Source organism: Typopeltis vanoorti, chromosome 6 (genome assembly GCF_054136105.1).
Source record: "Typopeltis vanoorti isolate ZY-2024b chromosome 6, IOZ_Tvanoo_1.0, whole genome shotgun sequence".
In the NCBI taxonomy this organism is placed as follows: domain Eukaryota; kingdom Metazoa; phylum Arthropoda; class Arachnida; order Uropygi; family Thelyphonidae; genus Typopeltis; species Typopeltis vanoorti.
The window spans coordinates 35,531,387-35,559,204 of NC_143554.1; the positions used below are offsets into that span (position 1 = coordinate 35,531,387).

The following is a 27,818-nucleotide window of genomic DNA, read 5'->3' on the forward strand; positions in this document are numbered from 1 at the left end:
TTCTTCATAATTTTAGAAAGACGTTCTGAGATGCCTTTAATGTAAGGTATGGGAATCCTATGCACTTCTTCCTGTCTGGTTTGATGTATGCAGAAGTGACTGATGATTTTTTGAGTTGTTTTGGGATTATATCCATTTAGGATGGCTGTATTTTTGATAACTTCTAATTCCTGGTTTAAAGATTCTTCAGAAGAGCAGAATTTGTGTGCTCTGGAAACTAGTGATTTAATAATGCCAGATTTCTGAGATGGATGATGAGCAGAAGAATTGTGAATGTAGCGACCTGAGAATGTAGGCTTGCGAAAGACGGACGTGGCGATGGAACCGTCTTCTGTTCTTTGGATGTGTAAATCCAAAAAAGAAATACCCTGTGGAGATTCTTTTTCTAACGTAAAGTTGATGTGATGATGAAGAAGGTTAATTTTATCTAGAAACAGTTGTAATTCAGGATGAAATATTTACAATTAAATAATTTTCACTGTGGTTTATACCTGTGTTTCTTCTAATTATGAACGCCCCACAGGTTTCGTTATTTTAAAAAAAAAAAAAAAAAAAAAACTATACAGTAATTTTATGTTATAATTTGTCAATTGTATCAAGTAACTAAAAAGGTTTGTGCGGTTTTCATTAATAAAAATGAAACAACTGGAGAAATTTTCATAAAATTTTTTATTCATTAAAATAAGCACCTTCACAATCTATGACTCTTTTCTAATGAGATATAAGTTTGTAAATTATGCTTTTATAAAACGTTTTTGTCCTCAGAAGTAATAAACCTAGCAACCTCTGTTTCAATCTCTGTTTTATTGCAGAACAGTCTATGTGCCAGATTTGTGCCATGTAGTGCATCTTCAAGTAATTCACTACCAGAAACAAATTTTTTAAACCATTTCTGAGCAGTACGTTCTGCTACTGCAATTTTCCAAATACCACACACACATATCTTATGGGATGCTTCTGAATATTTCAAACCACGTTTAGTAAGTTTAAATTCATAAAGCAAACAAGCCTGAATTACACCAGGTTCAACAGACATTTTAAAAGGGTTCAAATTCACAGAAAAAGGGTACAAGTTAGAGTGCACTGATTGATTGATGCTTATCTGTGCCTTATGACATGCCTAAAAAATTGTGCTCTACAAACCACTACACAATAAAACAAGTCATTGCAGTAAACTCTACTGAAAACTGCATGAACATTTTTTATTATTTCACTATAAACAAAGAGTAAAGTCGGTTAAAAATATAACAAAACAGACCTACATATTTTATTATTCAGGCATGTTAATTATTAACATATCCTTATGGATCATATAGCAATTGCTGTGTGGCAGGATTTTTGGAATGGAACCCTGTCATAAGTCAAGGACTGACTGTATAATATAGTCATCATCATCAAATTCCTGCCATGTACCCTCAAGGGGTGTACAGGATATGATAGTACTACATGAAAAAAATTACATCATAATTAATTTCCTATCTACAATTTTCCTCCAAATCAGTCTGTTACTTATCAAGACTCCAACATTATCAGATCTTATATTTCTATCGTCTAAGGCACTTTGTACCATATCAATTCACCTATATCTTGGTCTTCCCCTGAGTCGTTTTGCTGTCAACCTGGCAGAGAACACTTGTTTTGCTAATCTTTCCTCGCCCATTCTGTTTAAGTGACCATACCACCTGAAATTAGGTCTGCTAATGCATTCCTGGATGCTGACAATGTCAGGTTCTTTCCTAATATCCTCGTTTTTAATATGATATTGCCATTGATGCCATCTGTTCACGTCTATAATCTTTCTCAGGACTCTCATATCTGTGGTCTCTAGTCTTTGGTCAAGTGTTTTACTTCTGACCCAGCTCTCAGATCCATAAGTTAAAACTGGTTTGAACACTGTCTTGTATACAGCTAATTTACTGTTCCGACTAATTTCTCTCTTATTCCATATGAATTTATTCAGTTGACTTCCCACCATACCAGCTTTGCTGATTCTGTTGTCTATTTCTATATTTAATTTACCATCTTCAGTAAAAATCGTGCCTAAATAGCTGAAATGTTTTACTTGTTCCACAGGTTCTCCATTCACAACACAGTTGACATTTTCAATGATTCTGTCTATTTTCATTGTCTTTGTCTTTTTATTGCTGACCTTCATACCATATCTATTACAACAGCTATTCAATTTAGTCAGAGAATCTTGCAGACTTGTAGCGGATTTATTTAGAAGTATAACATAATCCGCATAAAGCAAAGAGCTGACATTAACATCTTCTCCAATTTTGATATCATGTTTAATACCACTTTCCTTCATAATGTGATCCATATAGATAATGAATAACAGAGGGGATAATGTACATCCTTGTCTGACACCAGATTTAACATTAAACCATCTTCCTGTACTTCAATTGTAACTGCTGACTTACAACTCAAAGACTAAGTAATAGTCTCCTGATGGTTATATACTAGTATAGTAAGTTTCTTTACAGTATTCTCATCTTGTAATAGTTCATATCTGAAATGACAAAATATTTGTGCCTGTTGTGATTGATGACAGCAAAATACAGTATTGTTTATTATTCTTATTAACATATGCTGGTTCTGTAATTCCTTTACCATTAAGGTTAAAAATGAATGCAAACCATCAGTTTAAAAATTCTCCTAAGACTATCAACTTTTCTTCCCATCATTTCTTTCTTTCAGAACAGCTGTTATTTATTGCTATTTTTAATTTCAGTTTTTATTCCTTTCTGCCATGTTATTATTGTCTCCTGAAATGTTTATTTTGATCTTATTTTAATCATTAATCATTTTAATCTACCTGCAAGAAAATAATTTCAAAAATATTCATCTAAAGCTAGATAGTTCAAAGATATGAGCAAGTTGAATGTATATAAATTTATACTCATAGCTACAAATTGCATATAGCAATTGATACTTCTACATGAGTGATTGTTAAACTGCTGTGCACAATTTGTACACAGCAGTTTAACAATGTACAATTAAAATTCATATGTTGGCTCACTGCCAAATCATTTATTATTTCTATTTTAGTTCTGATTTTTATTGTATGATTGATATTACATTTCAATAAAACTTTTTAATGAATCCAAGTTTTTTCTATATTTGTGGACATTTCTTGAGGTAATCTTCTCTCTCTCCCTCCCTCCCTCTCTCTTTTGATTCTCATTTGAGATCTTGCTTCCATGTCAGTAATATCAGAAAACAGTTAGGCACCACTGAACTAAAGCATCTGTCCTAATGTTGTAAGAATGACTGTGCAGAAACATTACTGTGTGACTGATGATTAAAACACTATGTTTAAAACTTTTCAAAAGTATTCACTGCTTTATGTGGTATCAGATTGACTCTTTCGGAGCAATTTTAGAAGTCATACAAATTTACTGAGAGTGCTCAGTGGATGTGGCGTTTGCACATCACGGTGCTTGGCCGCACGAAGGAAGACTTAATTTCTAGTCTAGTCGTCGACATGAGGAAATTTTTATAACATTTTTCTCGACTGGTTTCCGAGTTAGTCGATCTCTGGCACGGGCAAGCGGGTTTTTTCTCCCGGAAACTCGGGTTTTTCGTCCCGTAAACTCGAGAAAATCGACCGTAGAACCTAATTTATTTCAGACATTAAATGCAAGTGTTAGGGTTAGGGACCACAAGATGGTGGCACTTGTTGAGCTGTCACTCTTCACTGCATGCCGCTTAATTAGTGATAGCTTTGGGCCAGCTATCTCTGATTGGGTACCAGTGGAGATTGAACTGTCCACTCAGTCTCCAAAAGTTAGATAGGGCTAAAAACAGCCTCGCCTACTCCCTATATATACGGGAATAAAAAGGCATTAGCTGATTTTTTTTTTTTTTTTTTACAAATTTACTTAAATATAACAGTTTCTCTTACTTTATTAAAATTAAATACCTGTATCAAAATATTGTTAACTTTTCTTTAAGAGAAGAACTTCGAGAAAGTGCAAGGCGCAAGAGAAATAGAAAAATCAAACGATACTTTCTTATTGGTATGGCTACTTTAGGAGGAGGTGCTGTAATGGGTAAGATAAATTTTGTATTGTTTCTGTAGATATGTAAATTTATGTGACAGTTGATCTCTTGTGGACTAGGTTAAGTTTGTTGGTTAAAATGTATAATCAAGAAGGAAAGGAATGAAAGAAAATAAATAAATACGTGAGTCAGTCTCCCCCTTTCGCCAGGATCAAATGTTACAAATCTATTGATTTTATATTATAAAATATTAAATGGATAAAATATTAATGGATAGAACTCTCCTTTTAAAGAGAGAAAGGAAGAATATTTTTGGGTAGTACTGCAATAGTAATATCATAATTAACAGATGTTATATTTATTTGTAAATATTTGTATGTTTGCTGTTTTGGTCTCTTCTCTTCTCAACCTACAGACAGTTTGTATCCCTCTGTGGCATGAATGTTTGTAAATGTTTTTAGTTAGTAGAAATTTTCAGTGTCTAGTATGAGATGCTTATTGGAAGTTTGAAGTGACTTGAAAAGTATCAGTTTGTACCATTAGTAAGTTAGTAACATTTAGCATGTTTATGGTACTGATGAGTTCATAGTTTTAAGATTTCTTTTCTGGGGGAAGAGAGAGAGAGAGAGAGAGAGGGGAAATTCCAGTGTAAAAATAACAAATTATTAGTGGTTTTACCAATATGTTAACACACTAATAATTTGTTTGATTTATTTATGAAGAGTTTATTGGTAATGTAATTCAGTAATTTTTTTTTATTGTATTTTATGACTATAAGAACTTGTATTAGGGAGCTTTTATTAGTTGTTGCATTATACACTATACATAATCAAAACTGACTAGTTTCATAAACACCTATATGGCAGCTTCATCAGAACTTTTTATGAAATAAATAAATAAGCAGTTGATGTTAATGATTTATTTATTTTTAACATCAACTGCTTTCTTCATTACTTCCATAAGTCCTGCTGAAGCTGCCATATAGGTGTTTGAAATTAGTCAGTTTTAATGAAGTTTAGTGTATTATGCAGTAACTAATAAAAGTTCCCTAATACATATGTAATATTCTGTAATTGTTATGTTCACCAAAGTTGCATATTCTATTTAATACTTTATTTATCTGTACTTTTTTTTAAAAAAATTGAAATGCCATATAAAGATCATATAACTCTAGAGTGTACATAGAGTTCAGCTAAATATGGTACATTGTCAGAATTGTCTCCCTTTAAAATTAGAAAATGTTTTCTGACTAATCACCCTGCATATAGGAGACCTGAAGTGGCTCAGAAACGTCATTCCATGTTGGGGCTCTAGAGAAGTATTTCCTAATTATGTAAAAAGAACTAAATAAATAATATAAATAAACAACATAATAAAAAATCTCTTGCTTTCCCCTCCCCCTACCACAGATGTTCTATAAATTTTTTGCTTTTTATAGATGGGAGTCACATAAAAAAGAATAAAGTTAACTTTCAAAGAACACCATATTTACCCAACTGTAAAGTGCCATGAATCCTTCAGCAGGTGTTGTCATTGAATGATTTCATATCTAATCTTTATGGAGAAATTCATCATTTAACAAACTGTGTTTTTGTTTTAATTTTTTCTTTCAGTTTTACTTATAAAATTCCACATTGTTAGTGTAGTAGTGATGAGCTGACAACCAGTGGGTGATTGGCACTTGAATTATTGAATAGTCTAATTTAAAAGGTTTAGCTTTAAGTTGAAAATTAAAAAAAAAAAAAAAAAAAAAAAAATTAACTTTTAGTATGTCATTAAAATATGTAGTTTAATTATGAATATTAGTTGGTTATGTGAACCATACTGAAGATATGAAATGCAGAATACAGGCTGAGCAGGCACTTGACTTACAACCTCTTCATATTATAAATAATTTTCTCTCACAAAAATTAATGGGAGAAATGCAGAAACTAGGGAATACATTTTTTTTAGGCCTAATAAATTTTAATTATCAGATCTAAAAAACACATTAAAGGTGCTTGAGTCAAATCTGTATAACTGGGAGGAGACCTCCACATAGCCTTTAAAGGAATGCAGAGAATTCATAAGGGCTTCTGACCTAATGTCCAATCCTCACCTTTTCATGGTGCACCCCGTTAGGTATCTGCCTGGATACTGAATGAACGAGGATTGAATGGCAATTGGGATTTAGCCAACCAAATTGTATTCTTTTTGGCTTAAATGTAAAATGATGGTACAAGATGACAGCATTTCAGACTGACTGGGGCATCTCCAGGTTAAACAAGTCTCCGATTGTTTTTGCCAGGGAACCAGGGTGAACAGTGAAAAGTCACTTACTTCAACAAATCCTGAAACACATCCAAACTCAACATCACTAGAGTTCAAGATTAGTACTTCCAACATAAGAAGCCTGAATGGCAAAGAAATGGAACTGGTTGAGGAGTTAGATAAGTATCAGATCGACATAATAGGGGTAACCGAAACAAAAAATACAACTAGTGAGATCTTTCTGAGCAAATAAATACAAAATGTTATATTCAAGCAATAACAATCTGTGAAAAGAAGGAGTAGCTATAGTATTCAACACTAAATTCAAGGGCTACTTTTCTTGAATGGCAGGCAATATCAGGTAGAGTGATTTCGGCAAATATTAGAATGAAGAACTGGACAATGAGACTTATTTGTGCTTATGGTCCCACATACTAAGATAGAAGTGGAGGCATTTTTTTAACTTTAGAGAAAGTAACTGATGATATTGAAAAAGGAAAAGTTGGTCCTTGTTGGGGATCTAAATAGCAGAGTAGGAAATGATTGTTAGACATACAAAAATATTTTTGGAAAATTTGGAGAAAAGAGCAAAGCTTATAATAATGGCAAATACCTGATGGATTTCTGCTCAGGACATGGACTGGTTATTACTAACACAATGTTCCAACACAAAAATATGCATAAATTCACATGGAGAGAAGGGGCAAGGAATAAGAAAAGTTTCATTGATTATGTTATTGATTATAGTCATGTTTTCTCACTGGTGCAGTACACTAGATTTGAAATTGGAAGTGATCACCATTTACTCTTGGGTGATCTTCACGGCTCTCAGATGTGAATTGTAGACTAAAATACACAAAGATTATGGAAGAAAAAACGAAAGAGTTCGAGAGCAGGAACCAAACCTTGGAGATTGAGTGGCAAGATCTGATTTAAGGGCTTGGATAGAAAAATCAGAACACTCTGGTGGACATTGGAAGTTAAAGAGGAAGTGAAGGAAAAGAAGAAAGTATATTGAAAGTTCCTGGCAAATAAATCAGCTTCTGCTCTTAGAGAATACAGAGACAAATGTAAGAAAGCTAAGCACTATGTAAAACTAGCAAACAAAAGTCATGGGAAGACTTTGGCAAGAACATAGAAAATAAATATCAAGAAGGTTGCAAGATATTCTGCAGGTTGTTGAAAAACCTCAGAAATGGAGGAAAGAGTGCTAAAAGGAATTATGGATAATAAAGTTGACATGAAAACTGGAGAAAAAGATATCCGTGATATATGGAGTAATTACTTTGGCAATGAAGCAAACAGTGATAGCACAGTGGTAAAAAACACTGACCAGGCATGCAATCAGGAATACATATTGATGCTTGAAGTTGGGAAATGCCATCAAAAGCCTGAAATGTGGAAAGGCAGTAGATGATATTCAAAAAGAAATGCTCAACTATGGTGGTATAAAAGTCTTACAAGGTCTACACTGCATAGTTCAAAAGGCCTGGACAGAGGGATGAATTCCAGATAATTGGAATAGAGCTCTCATAGTACCCATATATAAAAAGGGACAATAAAATTGAATGTGAGAATTACAGATGTATTTCCCTCCCGAGTATTCCTGGTCAGATTTATATAAGTATACTTGAGAAACAGTTGAGAAGGATTGTGAAAGTGAAACTTTATTCCTAGTATTGTTTGAATTACTGTACTGATGATGCCCCAAGATACTTGGGATGAAATATTTACGTATTAAAACTAATCACTCTGGCTATACGTGTGTTTTGATGAATTCACCACAGTTTTCATTATATAAAAACCTTATGACAAATATTTGAGAAATCATGAGAAAATAAACAAACATCTATATTTAAGTTTTGTTGACCTGCAAAAGGCATAATGACAAGATACCAAGAGAAAAGCTATTCAAAACACTACAATTATATGGTATCGATTGGGCATTATATCAAGCCATAGTTAGTCTTTATTTGAGTTGTAAGTCAACAGCTAGAATTGAACAAAATACAGGAAAATGGGTTGGTGTTAAATCTGGTGTCAGACAAGGATGTACATTATCCCCTCTGTTATTCATTATCTATATGGATCACATTATAAACGAAAGCAGTATTACAACTGATATCGAAATTGGAAATGTTAATCTCAGCTCTTTACTTCATGCAGATGATGTTATACTTTTAAATATATCCAGTACAGATCTGCAAGATTCCCTTACTAAATTGAATAACTCTTGTTAAAATGTGGCATGAAAATTAGCAATAACAAGACAAAGATAATGAAAATAGGCAGAAACATTGAAAATATCAAGTTCATCGTGAATGGAGAACTATAGAACAAGTAAAACATTTCTACTAGCTAAGCACAATTTTTAGTGAAGCTGGTAAATTAAATATGGAAATGGAGAACAGAGTCAACAAACCTTGTATGGTAGAAAGCCGACTGAATAAATTTATATGGTATAAGAGAGAAATTAGTCAGAAGAACGCTAAATTAGCTATATACGAGACAGTGTTCAAACCTAATAATTAGTTTTTTTTTTTCTTTTAGGACACGTAAGAAGATATAAAATTAATTTTTGTTCTAATTGTTTATCAGAACTTCCGAGACCCACTCGTATGTATCTGATCGATGAACATTTTACTTTCTTTTTCTCCTTTACAGATATATATCTTTATTTATCCATTTGTACAGAAATTGTCAGGAGGACAAGAAACTATTTTATGAAGTTCAAATAATAGGAAACAAACTTCAGTGATCTATGGGGATGTCTTTGGAGAAATGGAATCCCCTGTAATTCTCTTCTTGAGTTTGGTTTGGTTACACACTAAATTTCTTGAAATTTAACAGAATGTCAGGTGAATAGCAATATAAGAAATGATTATTGTACCAAACTGGGTCAAATTCATTTAACCAATAAGAATTAAAGGTGTCTTGAAGTAGAAGCCTGCTCCCATCACTTTCACCCATTTGTGCTGAAATGTGCAAATTTAAGCAATGTCTAAAACAGCTACATTATTGCACAGGATGACCACTACTTCACTTTATGTCAGAGGACTTAAAGTAGCGTTAAAAAGAGCAGTATTCTTCATAGTTGAAAGTGTTTCCACTTCGTTATAATGTAAAATTAAAGATACCAAGAAATTATAAATTTGGTTTAATCCTTTTTCCGAATGAGTTATCCCAGTCCTGAAAATAGTTCAGAGGCAAACTTGTTTGCTTGCACTTGGATAAAGGATTAAACCAAGTATATAATTTCTTGGTATCTTTAATTTATAGTACAGGTAACCCTCATATAATGCGGTACTTATACAACGCAGTCTACAAATTGCAGTAACCCTTTATTTTTCATATATTTTTCAAATTTTATCTTCATTAAATTTGTGACTGCCTGTATTGTGCATGTATAAGTAGCGAATTTATATTAGGAGGAAATACCCTTTAGGATGCATGTACGTCAATTGTTTACCGTAATGTGTTTATTGTTGAAAATCATTTTCTGCCAGGAAAGCACATTAAATTCATAAGTGTGTTAATCTCAACCACTAAAACTGCAATGAAGGGGAAAAAATCAACATCGAAAAAAAAAAATTCATTTCTCTCAAAGAAAAAATTAAAATCTTGGATTGGTTGAAAAATGGAGAAAGACCAGGAGTTGTTGTGAGGACTTTGAATTTAAATGAATCAGCAATTCGAACAATCAAACAAAATGGACATAAAAATCCAAGAAAGTGTTATTGCTGGGTCAACGGTAAGTGCAAAACATTTTGCTTATGTACGCGATATTTTGGGAAAAATGGAAAAATCTCTAATTATTTGGATAGAAGATTGCGTTCAAAAGAAAATTCCTTTGGATGGAAATCTTATTAAACAAAAAATTCTCAATGTTTATAAACATTTAAAAGAACTTGATAAAGATTCTTCAGAAGAAAGCTCTTATCATTGAGTTTGTGCCAGTAAGGGTTGATTTGAAAACTTTGAAAAGCAGTTTTCTTTGCATAATCTTAAAATCCAGGGACAATCAGCATCAGCGGACATAGAATCTGTGGAAATACTCAGGAGAACTTTTAAAAATCATTGAAGAAGGTGGTTATAATGGAGAATTCATTTTAAAGAAATTAGCAGAAGGATTGGATTTGGCAAGAAAGTTAGTAAGTTATTTTACAGGTAATGATCCCTCAATGGAGCGCTCCGGAAAATTCACAAGACAAGTGGATATTTGTTTAGCTCCATATTATGAACTTAATAAAAAATTTCAGCATAGTGGTAAGCAAGGTCTTATTACTGACTTCTTGATAATTAAATCAGCTGAAGTATGCAATGAGAATTATACAAATGATGTCCAAGAGATTTCAAGTGATGATGACATCCGGCAACTCGTAAATAAAGAACATCTATGAAATGTTGTTTTTGAAGAGTGATGAAGATTAAAATATGCACTTTATTTTATTTTGACTAAAACATTTATGCATTATGTGCAATGAAGTTTACATACAATTTGTAATTTTTATAATTTTATACTATGTATTTGTTTCATAGTTTATATGTTTTCTTAACTTACATGAATTACCTGAATTAAATAAAAATATATGTTTGTTGGATATGTCAGTGTTAAAAAAAAACGATATTGGAACATAACCCTACTTTTTCTATGTGATCTGAGTCTCGCATAATGCGATTTATATAATGTGGCATTTCTATAGAACCTAATATCTGCATTATATGAGGGTTATCTGTATAACCAAATGGAAACATTTTCAACAACTATCTCTAATCCAGAGTATTTTAATAGTAAGGTGTGAGACCTTATTATTAAAATACTTTTGGCAACTTTAATGTAAAAATATGACTTCTGTATTACTTCAACCTTGGCATCACCAAGGTTGAAGTAATGGTCTCATCATTGGTATCCCAATGATGAGATCTCACTAAAGGTCGAAAAGGTCTGGATAGTGACCCTTCCCATAATGCATAGCAGTACATACCCATAAGGATATGTGCTTTGCATTATGGGATACTAAGGCAAGTGATGTGAAGTCATACACCTTTACTGCGAGTTGCCCCAGTCCTGAAAATAGTTCAGGTGCAAATTTGTTTGCTTACACTTGGATAAAGTGTAAGCAAACTAAAAAATAAAGGATTAAACCAAGTATATAATTTCTTGGTATCTTTAATTTGTAGCAGTGTTTTACATTTTACTGAAATTGGTTGGACAGTGTGATCTGTAGAGGTGTTACAAAATAACTTATGGATCTGAGAGCTGGGTTAGAAATAAAACACTTGACCAGAGACTGCAGATATGAGAGTCCTGAGAAAGATTAGGAGAGTGAACAGATGGCATCAATGACAATGTCATATTAAAAATGAGGATATTAGGAAAGAACATGACATTGTTATCATCTGGGACAATGTTTTATCAGAGCTAATCTCAGGTGGTATTATCATTTAAACAAAATAGGAGAGGAAAGATTAGCAAAATAAGTGTTCTCTGCGAGGATGTAAGAAAAAGACCCAGAGGAATACCAAGATATAGGTGGATTGATATAATAAAATGCCTTAGAACAACGTTTCCCAAACTGTGGGCCGTGCTCCCCCTTGGGGGGCTGTATGTTTTGTTGAGGGAGCTGTGAAATAATGAAAACAAATTTAAAATGTTTTAAGACTAAGTAGATTTTTTTAATCTTAAAAGAAACATTTAATTTTTATTATTTCTATTTTGTTCTTTTTTATATTTTAATGGAAAAATCACACATTGGTGTTGGTTCACAAATTTGCTTCTTGCTTATTTCGGCGCTTAATGAATATTAGCAAATATATGCTTATTCATATAAGTTTCATTTCAAAGGTATTGATAAGAAGCAAAAAAAAAAAAAAAATATTACAAATGCAAAATCTTGGAGATAAATTGTATTGAATATAAATACAATAAATACAATAATATATGTCTGTATTACAATTTTTTTTTCGATGGCCGTGAAATATTTAAATTTTTCCAGAGGGGGGCCTTGGCATCTATAAGTTTGGGAAGCACTGCCTTAGAAGACAGAAATATAGGATCTGATAATGTTTTAGTTTTAACAGATAACAGATTGATATGGAGGAAAATTGTAGATAGAAAGTTAGTAATGTCAGTTTTTCATGTAGTACTATCATGTCCTGTACATGCCTTGAGGGTATATGTCAGGAATTTGATAATTTTTAATACTTGGGTTATATTTTTTTCTGGTCACATAAAACGTTTTGGTGTATATATACTTCAAAACTACTTGGTTACATCAGTGGTCACTATAGGAATGTATTAGGGACTAAAGTAACACTTGAGTATAGTGGAAGTGTTCTATAATGATTGTTGTCCTTTATCACAACATTGATGCTACTGGATTTTGGCTGGGACTTTTCACTAGGTTATTAATACTTGTAAGTGAGTGAGTTTATTGTGATGGTAAGAATGACTGTGGTTGTCAATTTCTGAACATATTCATTAACATATTAACACAGAAAAATATAATATTTTTATGTGTTTATATATTATTTTTTATTATACAATGCTATAATAAATTTTTTTTTGTATACAGACATTTTAAAAAATAAGATAGCTAGGTACTCTTATATAAGGGATTTATTCTGATCATGGATACATGTATGATACATAACATTTGCAGTCATCGCGCTTCCATGTGGCCACAAAGATATTTATGTCTTCATTCCACTGTAACATCACGGTATCTGTCCTGATATAGAAGAAACCAGTCAGTGACAATGTGCTGCACATTATTGTAAGATACCTTTTGGTCTAAAGAGATGACAGTGACTAGATACTAGATCATGACTGTGCAGCAAGTCATCAGATACATTTTCTTTGTAGTAGTTCAGTCACTGTATGATAAGATTTTTCTGTAATCAAGATGTTCATAAATTATGCTGTGCACTTCACTGAGTGAGATATTAAGCTCATGGATATTAACTGAATGAATATTTTTATAGTATGTGTCTTCTGTGATTAAGGCATCTTGTTGACAAATATCCATAATGGGTATACTGTCACCACTTTTCTTTGTCATATGCTCTGCCATACCAAAGACATGACATGAAACCAAAACCTTCCTCCCTCCCCACCACACACACAAAACAGATACATATATACACCAGGAGCTTTAGCAACCTTCATTATAAGTTCTCTTGATATCATTACTTTAGATTTCTGTTGAGGAAGCTTATGACAAAGGTGACTAAAATTCCCAGTAAGAGAGAAATTTTTAATTTGAATTGTTACACTCACTGTCAAGCTGTTTGTAATATCTAAAACAAAGTGATCCAGTAGTGAAGGAAGTTGGAGTTGTGAATGTGGTTTAGAGACAGTTAGTGGTATTTTTGTTACTGTCATTGCTCAAATTTCTGTGGGAAATGTATATTTTCAACAAACAGGCCATTCTAGTTGGCTGAGCAATTGTAATGTCTGCTATCAAACTAAGAGGCCTCAAAAATCTCACTGTGGGTGCAGATGTTCATGAATGTCTTTAGGTGGCAGTTGAATTTCATAACAGGTAACATCACTGCTCTGCTTATTGGATTACTGAAGTAGTTTGCAAAAAGATTTTATCACAGTTTCCAGAGCAGAGTTCTCAGATTATCTGTTTGCCTGTCCATAGTACTGAGGTACTATAGGTTTACAACCTTTTGTAAATTGTGCTTACATAAAAAAAAAGATTTAAAATAGAATATGTTAACAGATACTCTGCTAACATGTCTTTTTTTTTTTTTTACATATATGATTTTTTAATATGAGATATTGAATATTTTCATTAAATGAAGTTGATAAAACAGTTGAGGAATAAACTAGAGGGATCCGGAAAGTTTTGATAAACACTTAGAACAAAAATGATAATAAAGCAACTGATATAACTACAAGAAAGAACATATATTAAAACTCTTCAACCCCTATGTTTCATCAAATTGTAATAATTTGGACATAAAATTTGGACATTTAGACATAAAATTAATTTTTGTTCTAGGTGTTTATCAGAATTTCCAAGACCCACTCATGTATCAGATCGATGAACATTTTACTTTCTTTTTCTGCTTTACAGGTATATCTCTAGTTGTCCATTTTTGCAGAAATTGTCAGGGGGGAAAAGAAACAACTATTTTATGAACTTCAAATAGTAGAAAACAAACTGAGTGATCTGTAGGGATGTCTGTGGAGAAATGGAACCTCCTGTAATTCTCTTCTTGAGTTTGGTCTGGTTACACTAAATTTCTTGGAATTTAACAGAATGTCAGGTGAATAGCAATGTAAGAAATGGTTATTGTACCAAATTGGATCACTTTTTGACCAATAAGACTTAGAGGTATCTTGAAGTAGAAGCCCCCCCCCCCCTCCTATCACTTTCATCCATTTGTGCTGAAATTTGCAAACTTAAGCAATGTCTAAAATATATGCATTATTGATTTAGTTAAAATCGGATGAGACATGTAAGATGTTTGCACAGGATGACCCCTACTTCACTTTAGATCAGAGGACTTAAAGTAACATTAAAAAGAGCAGTATTCCACATTTTGCTGAAATTGGTTGAACAGTGTGATCTATAGAGGTGTCTAAAAAATATTCTATCCTTCCCTTTCATTTTGTCTAATTGGGCTGAAACTTGTAGAGGACCTTAAGCAATGTTAGAAACAGAGAGCCACATTACAACTTGATCAAAATTAATTGAAGAAAGAGACCTGTAGAGGTGTCTGCATAAGACACCCCTACAGGTCTTTTAACAGTCTCACTTTACTCTGCACTAAATTTTTTAGTGGATTTTAGTGTTACAAAGGGGTGTTTTCCAGATTTGCTTGAGGTTGATTGAACAATGTGACCTGGAAAGATATCCACAAAGAATGATACTCCCCTGTTCTCCCCATAAATCCCCCCCCAATTATGCTGAATGCATGGATATATGATTGTGTGTGATTTATTTATATTTTTCAAAGAGAAAACTGAAAGATAGTTTAGGAATGGGTTATACATAGGCTAATTTAGAGTCATTCCCCTTCCTTCATAAAAAAAACACAACAATTCATAAACAAAATTAAAAACATTACACTCAGCGACCAAGATCTATTTGTCAGTTTTGACATAATTTCCCTTTTCACCAATGTCCCAATCAATGATACTATCTTACTCTTACAGAATATATTTCCACACGACATCACGGCCCTTTTTGTCCACATACTCCGCTCCGGATATTTCGTGTGGCAAAACAATTTTTACCTTCAAAAAGAGGGTACAGCCATGGGCTCACCACTCTCTCCCCCAATAGCGAACTTTTATATGGAAGACTATGAGCAATGAGCTCTTGAATCGGCGTGCCTAAAGCCCAAAATTTGGCTCAGATATGTCGACAATATTTTAGCCATTTGGCCCCGTGGCCGCCAAGCACTAGATACATTCCTTAGCCACCTGAACAAACAACACAAACGCATCCAATTCACCATTGAAATAGGAAAAAACAACTGTCTTCCGTTCCTAGACACACTTGTCACACATCTTCCTTCAGGCTGTCTCTCCTTCTCAGTTTACTGCAAACCTACACACACACACACACACACACACACACACACAGGCCAGTACATACACAAAACTTCTTATCACCACCTTCTTATCACAACACAAAAACTAGGGGTCATAAACACCCTTAAACACAGAGCTCAAACCATCTGTTCAAATGAACAAGCTCTTAACCATGAATATGAGACCAACAAACATATCTTTATAAAAAATGGATACAGTATAAAAACCATTCACAAAATCCTCCACAAAGATATCACTAACAACAAAAAAGATTTCAAGAATGCTATTGCTATACCATATGTTAGAGGCATTTCAGAAAAAATGACAGAACACTACACAAATACAACATCAAAACCACCTTTAAACCCCCAACAAAATTAAGACACCTACTCAGTTCTTCCAAGGACCCCCTGCCACACTTGGCCCACCCAGGGGTTTACAAAATAGATTGCACATGTAACATACCATACATAGGGGAAACAGGGCGAACCATCCCAATCAGAAAGGATGAACACAAACGTCACATAAAATACCTTCATTTTAGAAAAACTGGCCTTTCTGACCATGCACTTCAAACATGCCACAGAATTGATTGGAAAGGTACCAAGTCCCTACACCACACCAAAACTTGGTTCGAGTGGAAATTCAAGGAAGCATGTGAAATGCTCAAACACGATCCGAATCTGAATAAAAATGATGGTCGAACCATTCCAAGAATGTGGAGGGCATATCTACAACCTTCATAGCAACCACAAGGAAGAAAAAAAAAATCTCAATACAAGAAAACTTGGTGTAGTGTTTTTTTTTTTTCCCTGAACATTCAATAGCAATCTGTACTATACAAATCCAGAAGATAATCGTAATATAACAATATAAACTGTATAATTCCAGAAGAATCCTACCACACGAGGACTTTAGCAGAGTTTATTGTAGTTTTTTTTTTTAATTAATTTATTTTTATTTCTTAATATTTATTTTTATTTATTTTTTTTAATAATCACTAGAGGGCAGTCCTAGAAAAAAGATTAGTTAACAACGTAGATGTACCTTACCTGTATAGCGTGCAACAGCATGTAGCTTGTTTCTTATACACATGTATCCTTCTGAAGATGACCTCAATACAGGAGTTGAAACGTAAAGTTATTTTATTATTATTTAGTAAAATAATCTTTTCAACACGTGTGTTTTGTGTCCCTAAATTCATAAATATGAATGAGAGATTATGTTTATGTTTTCAACTGTCAATGAATCTAATACAATTGTGGCAAAGTTTTCAGTTCCTCATTTGTGTCGGCTTTGCACATCTTTTGGGAAAGCAAGGTTTGTTTAGGGGATGGGAATTTAGCATGGAATATATGCTTCCATAAACCAGTCAGGATTACTTCAGTGATGCATTTGGTACATAGACTTGGATCAGAAGGCTGAAGACAATAATCCAAACAAGAGAATGAGACACAGAAGTCAGAGAGGTCATCTTACTTGTCATTCTCATAATAATTCTTATAATGCCAAACAACTCTTGGTTGGGAATGGCTATATGGGTGTTCTTTGGTGGGAGAAGCGATAAGGACAAGGTTGTAGTCTGAATTACCTAAGGGAAATACAACATTCAACATATACCGATCAGCATATCAGGAGTTGTTGTCAAAGTATTGAAGAAGTTGGTCAGGAGCAAAATACAGGAATGAGTAGATGGAAATGGGATACTGTATGGGGGACAGAATGGTTTTGTGAAGGGTAGGTTATACTTCAGTAACTTGCTCACATTTTATAATACAGTGACAGCTGAGTTGGATAAAGGTAATGTGAGATTGCTGAATTTACCTGGTTATACCTCAGTAACTTGCTCACATTTTATAATACAGTGACAGCTGAGTTGGATAAAGGTAATGTGATATTGCTGGATTTTGTAAAGGCCTTTGACAGGTTACCACATGGAATTCTAATCAGTAAACTGCAGCATATGGGGATGGATATAGGGTTGGAGAGATGGATAGGAGGGTGGTTGATGGAGAGATATCAGAGAGTAGTTTATTGAGAAGTAGAGTCCAAAAAGAAGGCCTATGGTTAGTGGCATGCCACAGGGTTCTGTTCTAGGACCGCTACTGTTTAATTTCTACATTAATGATATAGGAAAGGATCAATTAAAGATACCAAGAAATTATATACTCGGTTTAATCCTTTATCCAAGTGTAAGCAAACGAAGTTTGTGCCTGAAGGATCTTCAGGACTGGGGCAACTCATGGTAAATGTGGTATGACTTCACATCACTTGCCTTAGTATCCCATAATGCAAAGCACATCTCCTTGCGGAGATGTATAATGCTACACATTATGGGAAGGATCACTACCCAGACTGGTTTGACCTTTATTGAGGTCAAACCTTCAATAAATGATATCCTTATCATTGAATTTAATGATAAGGATATTACTAGGGTTTCTTGGTGGAATGGAATGAACTTTACGAGAACATGTTAAAGATTTGTGGGTTACAGAAACTAGTTGATAAGCAGAAAAGGGGTGCTATGATTGAGGCATACAAATTATTGAAGGATTTTTATAAGATTAATTCAGAGGAAATTTTTCGGAACAGGTCTGGTGGTTGGAGAACTAAGGGCCATCCATGGAAACTGAGTAAGAGTGTAGATAGCAATGGTGTTAGAACCAGGTTTTTTGCTTGGAGAGTAGTAAATGAGTGGAATAGGTTGGCAGTCTGTTGTGGGTGCCATGACTGTGAATGATTTCAAAGCAAAGTATGACAGATTCTGTGCCAATGTTGGATAGTTCTTGACATAATGTCTCCAAGTATTATTAATCACTCCAAGTATTATTATTATTATGGACTACTCAAAGATGAGGAAGAAGTCCATATTGGTTGGGATTATATGGTACTAGGAAGTGATCACTATTTAGTTTTGAACAGCATAAAATTGATAATCATATTGAAAAGAAAAGTGTATGCAAGTTTTACATAGAATCAAAATTGAGCAGCTGTCAGAGGTGAGCTGTAGACTCGAATACGCAAATATTATTTGAGTTTGAAGACGAGAATCAGACCTTGGGGATTCACTGGTGGGTTCTGAAGTAAGTATTGCTTCAGGCAGAGAGGCATGTGGTTAGGTCTACAATGACAGAAAATCAGAACTCCATTCTTTGTTCAGGAAGTTAAGAAAGCAGTCAAGGAAAAGAAGAAAGTATTTCAAAAGTTCCTGGCAAGTAAGTTGACATGCTCGGAAAGAATACCGAGAAAAATGCAAGAAATGTAAGAAAAATGAAGAACTTTGTTAAACTATCTGGTATATATATATATATATATATACACACACACATGGTATATACAAGTGGTTACCATATCCAGTCTCGTTGTTAGAGTCCTTCTGTGGGCATAGATGTTTGTGATTGGCTTTAGTGGGAGATGAACTTGATTGCCCAGTGCAAGATTGTCTACTTGCTTATTAGGAGCCTGAAGTAGTTTCAAAAAGTTATCATCCTATTTACAGACAAATCAACCATAAGAACTCATGCAATTTACAGACAAAAAGTACTTTTGATAGTGGTGGGTGGAGCTGGGTGTTGATGGTAGTATTGCCGTATTTAAGTAATGTCATATGTTCTGTGTGTAGTTAGACTGTTAGAGGATTAAGTAGTAGAAGAGAGAGAGAGAGAGAGAAGGTGAGATGTATGTATGCAGTGGAGTATAGTAGAGTGCCCTCCTGGAATGACTTCTGCACCCCTTGGAGGTGTCACATAATAATAATAATCATCTTTAAACTTCTGTTTATTATAGGTAGATGTGTAACTGGCTTTGGCTATTTGAAATCAAATAGCCAAAGCCAGTTACCGATTATTCAACACAGACTGCAAAAGGCCATTCCAGATCCTAATTTGCAGGAGCCTTGATTTGTGAAACTGCATTATATGGTAAAGATTACTTGCACATTATGTTACATTCACAGAGTGGATGTAACATAGACGATGAAATGTAGAGTGTTTGGAGAGTGGTCTATGATTATCTGATTAAGATGACTTAATTTGTTCAGAAAGTTGGACTGGAGAAATTTGATATTTAAAGATAGGATATCCAAAAGTTCAGAATGATTGTTAGCATAAGAAAAGTGATAAATTTTATAGAATAAGGAAGACAATTTTGTTTCAAATAAGATTTAAAAAAAAAAAAGGGAAAAGGAGAGTTCTAAATTGGAAGCTCTCTGACATTATCAGAGCCACTTTTGAGATAAAAGTTAGTATGTGACTGAAAACGAAATGGGTATGATTGATGAAGCTGAAATTTTAATTTCTGTTAGGAAAAATAGTTGTGGTTTGCAGATTGGAGATGAAAATTAACATTGTGATTTGAACTAAGACTGCATATTTGTGAAGTGAATCTCAGAAATGTTGAAAGGTTTTATTATATGCAGAAAAGGTTTGTCTTTTCTGCATATAATCTGCATTGTTTCATTTTTATGTTGGTGGTATTTGGTTGAAATTCAGAGAGACAAGAAATATAGTGATAGAGATTCTTTACTAGGTTATCATAACATATAAAGAATTGAATTTCGCCAGTTCCTCTGCAAATCATGGCTTGAGTATTACCCCTCATATCAGACTCTTCACTGAAGAGTTTTCAGACACACTTGGCAGAATAGTGGCAGTAAGATTATTTGCTAGCTGACATGCAAATATCCTCAAGTGTTATCATTAAATACAGTTCAGTATACTTACCTTACTATGGCTGATTTGCAAAATGGTTATAGAGAGAAATTTTCTCACCCCCCCCCCCCCCACACCCCCACTCTCAATGATGTACGACATAACTCCAAAAACATCATAATGCATGCTGGAAGAAGTGAAAATTGCAACCAACCAACTTCCAACAATTTTTGTAATAATTGGCTCATTTTTCTACATGTGAGGTATGGCTTTAGGTTTCATTCTTCTGTGATTTTACAGAAATGATAAACGTGAAAGAGAGTATTCTGTGCTATTACTTACCATGGTGAAGATTGAGATAAATTAAATAATTGAGTTGTTAACTCAAAGTAATCTTCATGAACCTTTGGAGAATTTATAAACTCATGCTGTATATTTTATTTTTATTGCTTGTTTCCAGTTAAGTACTCCAAGGATTAGGATAAATTAGTAGGTGCAAAATGTCTGAATAACAAGTCTTTTTTTGTGAACCCTATGAGGAAAGGCTGTAAACCAGTTATACATTTGTGCTGTGTGTGAGTTTAGGGTTAAATAATTCAGAAACCTTACTCTGTAGCCCATACTCTATAGACCAACACAGTACATTTTTTTGTGCCATTTCACACTTCCAGTAAGTTGGAAGTGTGAAATGGAAAATTTCACACTTCCAATTTCACACTGGCAAATGAAATTCATCTATCACAAACATCATCCATACCTGTGGCAGGAGTTACACTTCGACCTATCAAACCAGCCAGCCTGGCTGGCATTAAGCAAGCACTGCAAAGAAAGGCAGTATGGAAGCAGCAAGCAGCTCCCTGCTGCTGTCTAGAGTCTTTTTACATGCATGTATATGGCATATATGGAAAGACCTGGTTTGAAACTCATCAAGTGAGTAACCTTTATTAGGACTTTCAGCTGGTCTCATATAGAGGGAGCTGAAATTTTCATCCTTTCTAGCCTGTTTTCACCCTGAAAACTGGTTTTTCAGGTTAACTCATCTAATTAACAGACAATATATAGTAATAAAGTGGTAGCATTAATTAATTATATAAGGAATGCAAAGGGCAAAATGGAAATGTCACCTATTTTTGCCCTTTTGCAAAGGGCAAAAATAAGTGACACATTTTGTAAGGAAAGTAAAAGCACAGTATCAGCAATCACTCTCTCTCTGAGAATAATCTCAAAGAGCTGTTCCCCTACATATCTAGCAGAAGGAAGTAGAAAAAAGGGGGGTGAGTATATTGGTTGATGGAAACAGCAGACAGTTTATCACTATGATGGACACAGTTGAGAAATATAATGAGCATTTTATTAAAGTGTTTCATGCTGGTGAGTGATTTCATGCTTGCCAGTATGAACTTATGTAATGCTGGAATAGAGATTTGACATAAGTGAGAAGGATGATGTTCGAGAGTAATTTTTATTGCTATTTTGCCTATTTTTCTTTAGGAGTACCCCTTTATATGTCATTGGCTTTTTACTCAATTTTTAAGGCATTACTTATACATTACTTCATGTATCTATGTTTTAAAGACATAGATACATGAAGAATATAAGGAAGGAATAATTTTGGACATACCTTTGTAGGATGTTCCTGGTTGTCCAAAATTATTCCTTCCTTATATTCTTCATGTATCTATATCTTTAAAACATCATTAATGTCCTAAAAATTGAGTAAAAAGCCAGTAACGTCATAAAGGGAGTACTCATAAAGAAAAACAGGCAAAATAGCCATAAAAATTAATATTAATTTAGAGGAGTAACATGGAAAATTTTCCAGAAATAATATTTATGATGTTCAAAATGTTAAGTAAATACAGTACACCTCTGAATCAAAAAATTAGAATAATCAAAGAAAATCTGTTGAATGATTTGCAATTCTAATTTATTGCATAGAAAATAATTATTACTAAATATGAATTAGCATTATCTAAATCTGTATACTTTGTAGATTATATAACCATGTAAACATATAAAAATATAATATAAAGCACAGGAAAACTGTTATTTGAAAACATTCACAAAATTAGAATAATTTTTAATGTAGTTCAAAATATTAGAATTTTCCAGATTTTTCCAGTTGGTTTTGAGAGAGCATAGAAATAGCATATATTTCCGTAGCTGTTGGACTGACTCGTGTGTGAGGAATCATTTGCACGTGCATTTCAGTTAATCATTTGCTAAACATGGGTTGAATGAGTGATATATTGGAAGCTAAGAAGTTTCGTATGGTGTCTTTACACAAACAAAGCCAAACTCAACAGTTTATAGCTAAGGAATTGAAATGTTCTCAAGTAAGCATGAGTAGAGTATTGAGACAGCATTGTAATAACCTGAGTTTTCAAAACAATCGTCGTTGCATAGCAGACAAAAGGTAATGGCTACGTCAAGAGATGGGAGGAGATTGAAGAATATTGTGAAGAAAAACCACTTCGAAAGTGTCAAGTATTTTCACAGGAGATAGAAAGAGATTTAGACACATTCACACTAGGTGTGAATGTGTCTAAATCTATGATGTTGAGACAACTTTACAAATTGGATTTTAAATCACGTGTGCCTAAGACAGAGCCGCTTATGACTTCCAAGCAGAAGTCAGGTAGAGTGCAATGGTGTAAGTAAAGACTGTTGTGGGGTCAAGAGAACTGGAGAAAGGTACTTTTTAGCGATGAAGGTATGTTTTATGTGTCCCATGGTCATCAAGGGATACGTGTTTGGTGTCTTAAGTAAGAAGCATTTGGTAAATAATGCATGAAACGTTCAGCAAAATTTGCAATATCATGGTATGGGCTTGTATGACCACAGAGGATCCAGGTAGGCTGTGTATTGTGTATGAAAGAGTCAATTATAAAGCATACCAAGAAATTCTTGAGCACTTCATGTTACTACCATCAGAAGATGTATGTGATGGTGATTTCCTTTTTCAGCAACATTCAGCTTCTTGTCACACTTCCGAGACTACTACATGACTCAAAAAAAGGCAAATCAATGTAATTCCTTGGCTCACAAACTCATCAGATTTCAGCCCATTGAGAATTTATGGGGAATTATGAAGAAACGTCTTCAAGACGTTGCCCCAAGAGAGAGAAATGAACTTGTTTCTAATCTGCAGACCATATGGGCATGTTTTCATAAAAAAAAAAAAGCCTGTGAACTTCTAGTAAATAATATGCCCAACCGTTTATGAATAGTCATAAAAGCTGAGAGGATGCAACAAAGTACTAATTATCACGTTGTTTCCCTTTGACTGTAGTTTTTGTGCATTTATTTTTGCATTCTAATATTTCGAACCATATTAAAGATTGTTCCAATTGTGTGAATGTTTTCAAATAACAGTTTTCTTATAATTTATATTACATTTTTGTATATATACATGGTCATATAATCTATGTGTAGATTTACATGATGCTAATTCATATTTGGTAATAATTATTTTCTATGCAACATAGAATTGCAAATCATTCAACACATTTTCTTTGATTATTCTAATTTTTTTATTAGGAGGTGTATAAATTAGACAAGAAATTTTTGACATCTGAGGAGTGGGGAAGTCTCAAAAAAAGTTTGTAGTATGGAAACATTATCACTGCACAAAGAAAGAAGGGAATGCCAATACTAAGGTTTAAAACTACTAGACATTTGTTTATCTGGAGTATTAAGAAATTGGAAAGGTTGGTGATTTAAAGGTTGGTGAAATAAATCTTAAAAATAAATCATTTTCAAGATTTATTTTGTTGGTTGGTGAGGAAAACAATCCATCAAACCATGATTTGAATGGTATGAGAAAGATTCTCTATTAAGATCAGCATGGGTTTGTTAGTAAGAGATTTTAATAGTTTACTTGTATGTTACAACATGATGACAGATGTTATGTGAATCCCATGAAAGGCAGTTAGTTTATAATACACTAGAATTAGTACCTCGATTGGACTAAGGATTAGATATTCTGAAAACTGCTGTAGAAACCAAACACGGAACTCTTTCAAGCTTCTAACCTCCAATAAGTAGAGAATGGTCCTCACACCCATGATGAAATTCTTTTCCATTCATCTTAATGAATGTTTATTCACAAAACATTCTGCTAGCAGTAGAATTTGAACTTATGACTTGTTGGGCAGAGAGTAAATACAACTAAACATTTAGATGGTAGAGTGTCATACAGGGGGAGTGTATATTCAGTGATATATCTTGATTTTTTGAAGGTATGTCAGATTGCCACATAATACTTTTAAATCTGTCTCAATTTGAGTTCTCAAATTTTCTCAAATTGAGACAGATGAGATTTAATAGACTGAGTTGGATAAGTGATAAGCTCTCTAGGTATCATCAAGTTGTGTATTGAGGAGAGCAGTTGTTTAACTTCTGTGTTAATGATATTAGGAGAGATTTATTGAAGCACATGCAGAAGATGAGGAAATTAATAGAGGATTCTGATATGAGGGCACTTCAGAAGAATTTGAATAGGCTTGTGCTGTTTGATTATAAATGGAAATATCAGGCCAACATTTTCAAGATTTATTTTTCACTTTGGAAGTAGAGTGCAGTGCCACTGTATTAGTGGCACTGCACTTGAGGTGGAGAAGATAAAGGATAGAAAGATAATGGTGAATAAACAACCTCTGTTTAGGAGGTACATCTGTTCTGAAAGTCACACCAAGGATTGCTACTGTACTGAGAAGGAATACTTATAAGGCAGGATAAGGATGAGCCTCCATATTTGGTGGGTTCAATTCCTGTCCTTTATCTGGTCCTCTTTCAACTAAAGGTGAGTTAGCTGGTCTCATATCAAGGTAAAGGATTTTTTTTACCCAGAAACTCGGGTTTTTCTTCCCTCAGGACAGGCAACCCGGTCCATGAACACACACAGATCTACAGTCATAAAATACATATTTAATCCCTCATTAGGAGGGCTCAACCCATCCTGTGGGACTGGAGAGGGAAGGGAGGAACAGGAACCCCCATATGAAATAAATAAGGATATGGTTATGCCTTTGTTTAAACCATTGATCTATTTGCATATTGACTACTGTATACAGATCCCATTATTAGAGATAAGAATAGATGAAGACTAATAGGCTATCAGTAATTGGTCCTAAAACTGTGGGATGTTGAATATGAGGACAAGTTCAAGGAGTGTAGTTTGCAGAATTTGGCAGAGAAGAGAGGAGAGGTAACATAATGAGACCTAAGTTGATTAGCATAGCTTATCATCTAGATGTGGGAGAGATGTGGCACATGATCATCAAAGAAATTCAGTGAATCTTTTGACTCTATGAAGACTGTAATATTATATATCTGGTAACATTATAATTACATAAACTTTCTTAAAATTGTGGAATTTGTTATTAAGATTACTAGGTTGTTACTTATTGACTTCTTTAGTTGCATTCATGTATAAAGTTTGATTATAAACTTTTCCATTGGACAATTTTCTGTCATTTTTAATTTTCCTTTCAGGCTTAACAGGAGGTCTTGCTGCTCCTTTTGTGGCAGCTGGAGCAGGTGCAATTATTGGAGGAACAGGAGCAGCTGTACTCGGATCTGCAGCTGGAATTGCTGTGATTGGCTCATTGTTTGGTGTTGCTGGAGCTGGACTGACAGGTAGTAAAATTGTTTGTAGTATTTAGGTACTACCGAAAATTGTAAGTTAATTTTGAAGTTTACAAGAACCTTGTTAGATTTTCAAACTTTAAGGATCAAGGGAAAAATCTGTTAAATGACTGAGTGGCAGTTCTCAAAAGTTGAATGCAATGGAAGAAATGAGAGTAAACAGTAATAGTGAATGCAATGAAAGAAATGAGAGTAAACAGTACTTGGGAGAATGTATGTAGCTAAGAGCAGTTAACGGTCTCGCTGACATTGAATGAGTGACTCAGAATCTTAATGGGAGAGATCTTTTGAAGGTAGCAATCAGAAAAAATTTTACCTGCTAGTGGAATTATTTCAATCAACATCAGGCGAATCTAGTTCAGATGAGATATTGTTAGTCAGCTGGTGGAAATCTTTAGAAATAACGTGTTCATTCAGTAACTTAAGCCATTATTTAAATTGCATGAAACAGTACTTGGGAGAATGTATGTAGCTAAGAGCAGTTAACGGTCTCGCTGACATTGAATGAGTGGCTCAGAATCTTAATGGGGGAGATCTTTTGAAGGTAGCAATCAGAAAAAATTTTACCTGCTAGTGGAATTATTTCAATCAACATCAGGTGAATCTAGTTCAGATGAGATATTGTTAGTCAGCTGGTGGAAATCTTTAGAAATAACGTGTTCATTCAGTAACTTAAGCCATTATTTAAATTGCATGAAACGAGGGTTATACCATTGAAAAGTTACTTGTAATTGTTAGAGTATTTTTGCTTGACACATTAATAAATAAGAATTACAAATGATAAAAATTTCCTTTGAAAATAAAATTTGTGCCCGATATTATTATGTGATCATTAAAAGAAAGATAAATTATTTTTTAATTATTCACTATAATAATTAAACATAACATACTATATTTTAGATCTTATGCACTTCTATGAATATTATTATTATACAGTCACTTCCATCGAGTCCATAGACTTACCAAAGGAAGCCCTAAACATTATGCCAAGCACTGTTCAACAATTGTGCAATATCTATCATACTTTGCTTTTAACTCATTCACAGTCATGGAACCTGCATCAGACTCTGGCAACCTATTCCACTCATTCACCACTCTCCAAGCAAAAGAAATCTAGTCTTCATACTCTGCTAACCATACTTCTATTCAATTTCCAGGGATAGCCCTTAGTTTCCCACCACCAGACCTGTTCCAAACAATTTCCTCTGTATTAATCCTGTAAAAATCTTACAGTAATTTGTATATCTCAATCATATCACCTCTTTTCTGCCTACCAACCAATATTTGTAACCTGCAAATCTTCAACCTATCCTCATAAGGTGCATTTCTTAGACCTACCACTGTCTTATTCACTCACCTCTGGATCCTCTCTGCCTCCTCATTCCTAAGAAACCAGATGACCAGATCTGTGCACAGTAGTCAAGATGGGTCTTACCAAAGCTCTATACAGAGGTATAATAACCAACTTAATCTCTACATGTCAGGGTGTTCTTCAGTAACCAAGTAATCTGATGAGCTGTTTTAGCCACTTTTGCAATATGTCCTATAAACTTCAGCTTCCTATATACTCGCCTCCCCAAATCCCTGGCTTCATCAATTTCTTGGAATGCAGTTCCATTAGTATTAGTATCTTTTCACCCAAAAATGCTGGCCTGGTTGGCCGAGTGGTTAGCAGGTTTGAATCCTGTCTTGGGCATGGATGTTTGTGATTG

At 33.9% G+C, this 27,818-nt stretch overlaps 1 protein-coding gene across 1 annotated transcript in view; it reads left to right on the forward strand.

The window, feature by feature from the left end:
- Positions 1-27,818, forward strand: part of LOC150105381 (transmembrane and coiled-coil domain-containing protein 4-like) — a 298,911-nt gene that overhangs the window by 128,684 nt on the left and 142,409 nt on the right. Inside the window, exons 6-7 of the mRNA XM_090393942.1 lie at positions 3,958-4,055; positions 25,954-26,097. Of these exons, the coding sequence (XP_090250068.1) occupies positions 3,958-4,055; positions 25,954-26,097 (242 nt within the window). The remainder of the gene's footprint in view (positions 1-3,957; positions 4,056-25,953; positions 26,098-27,818) is intronic.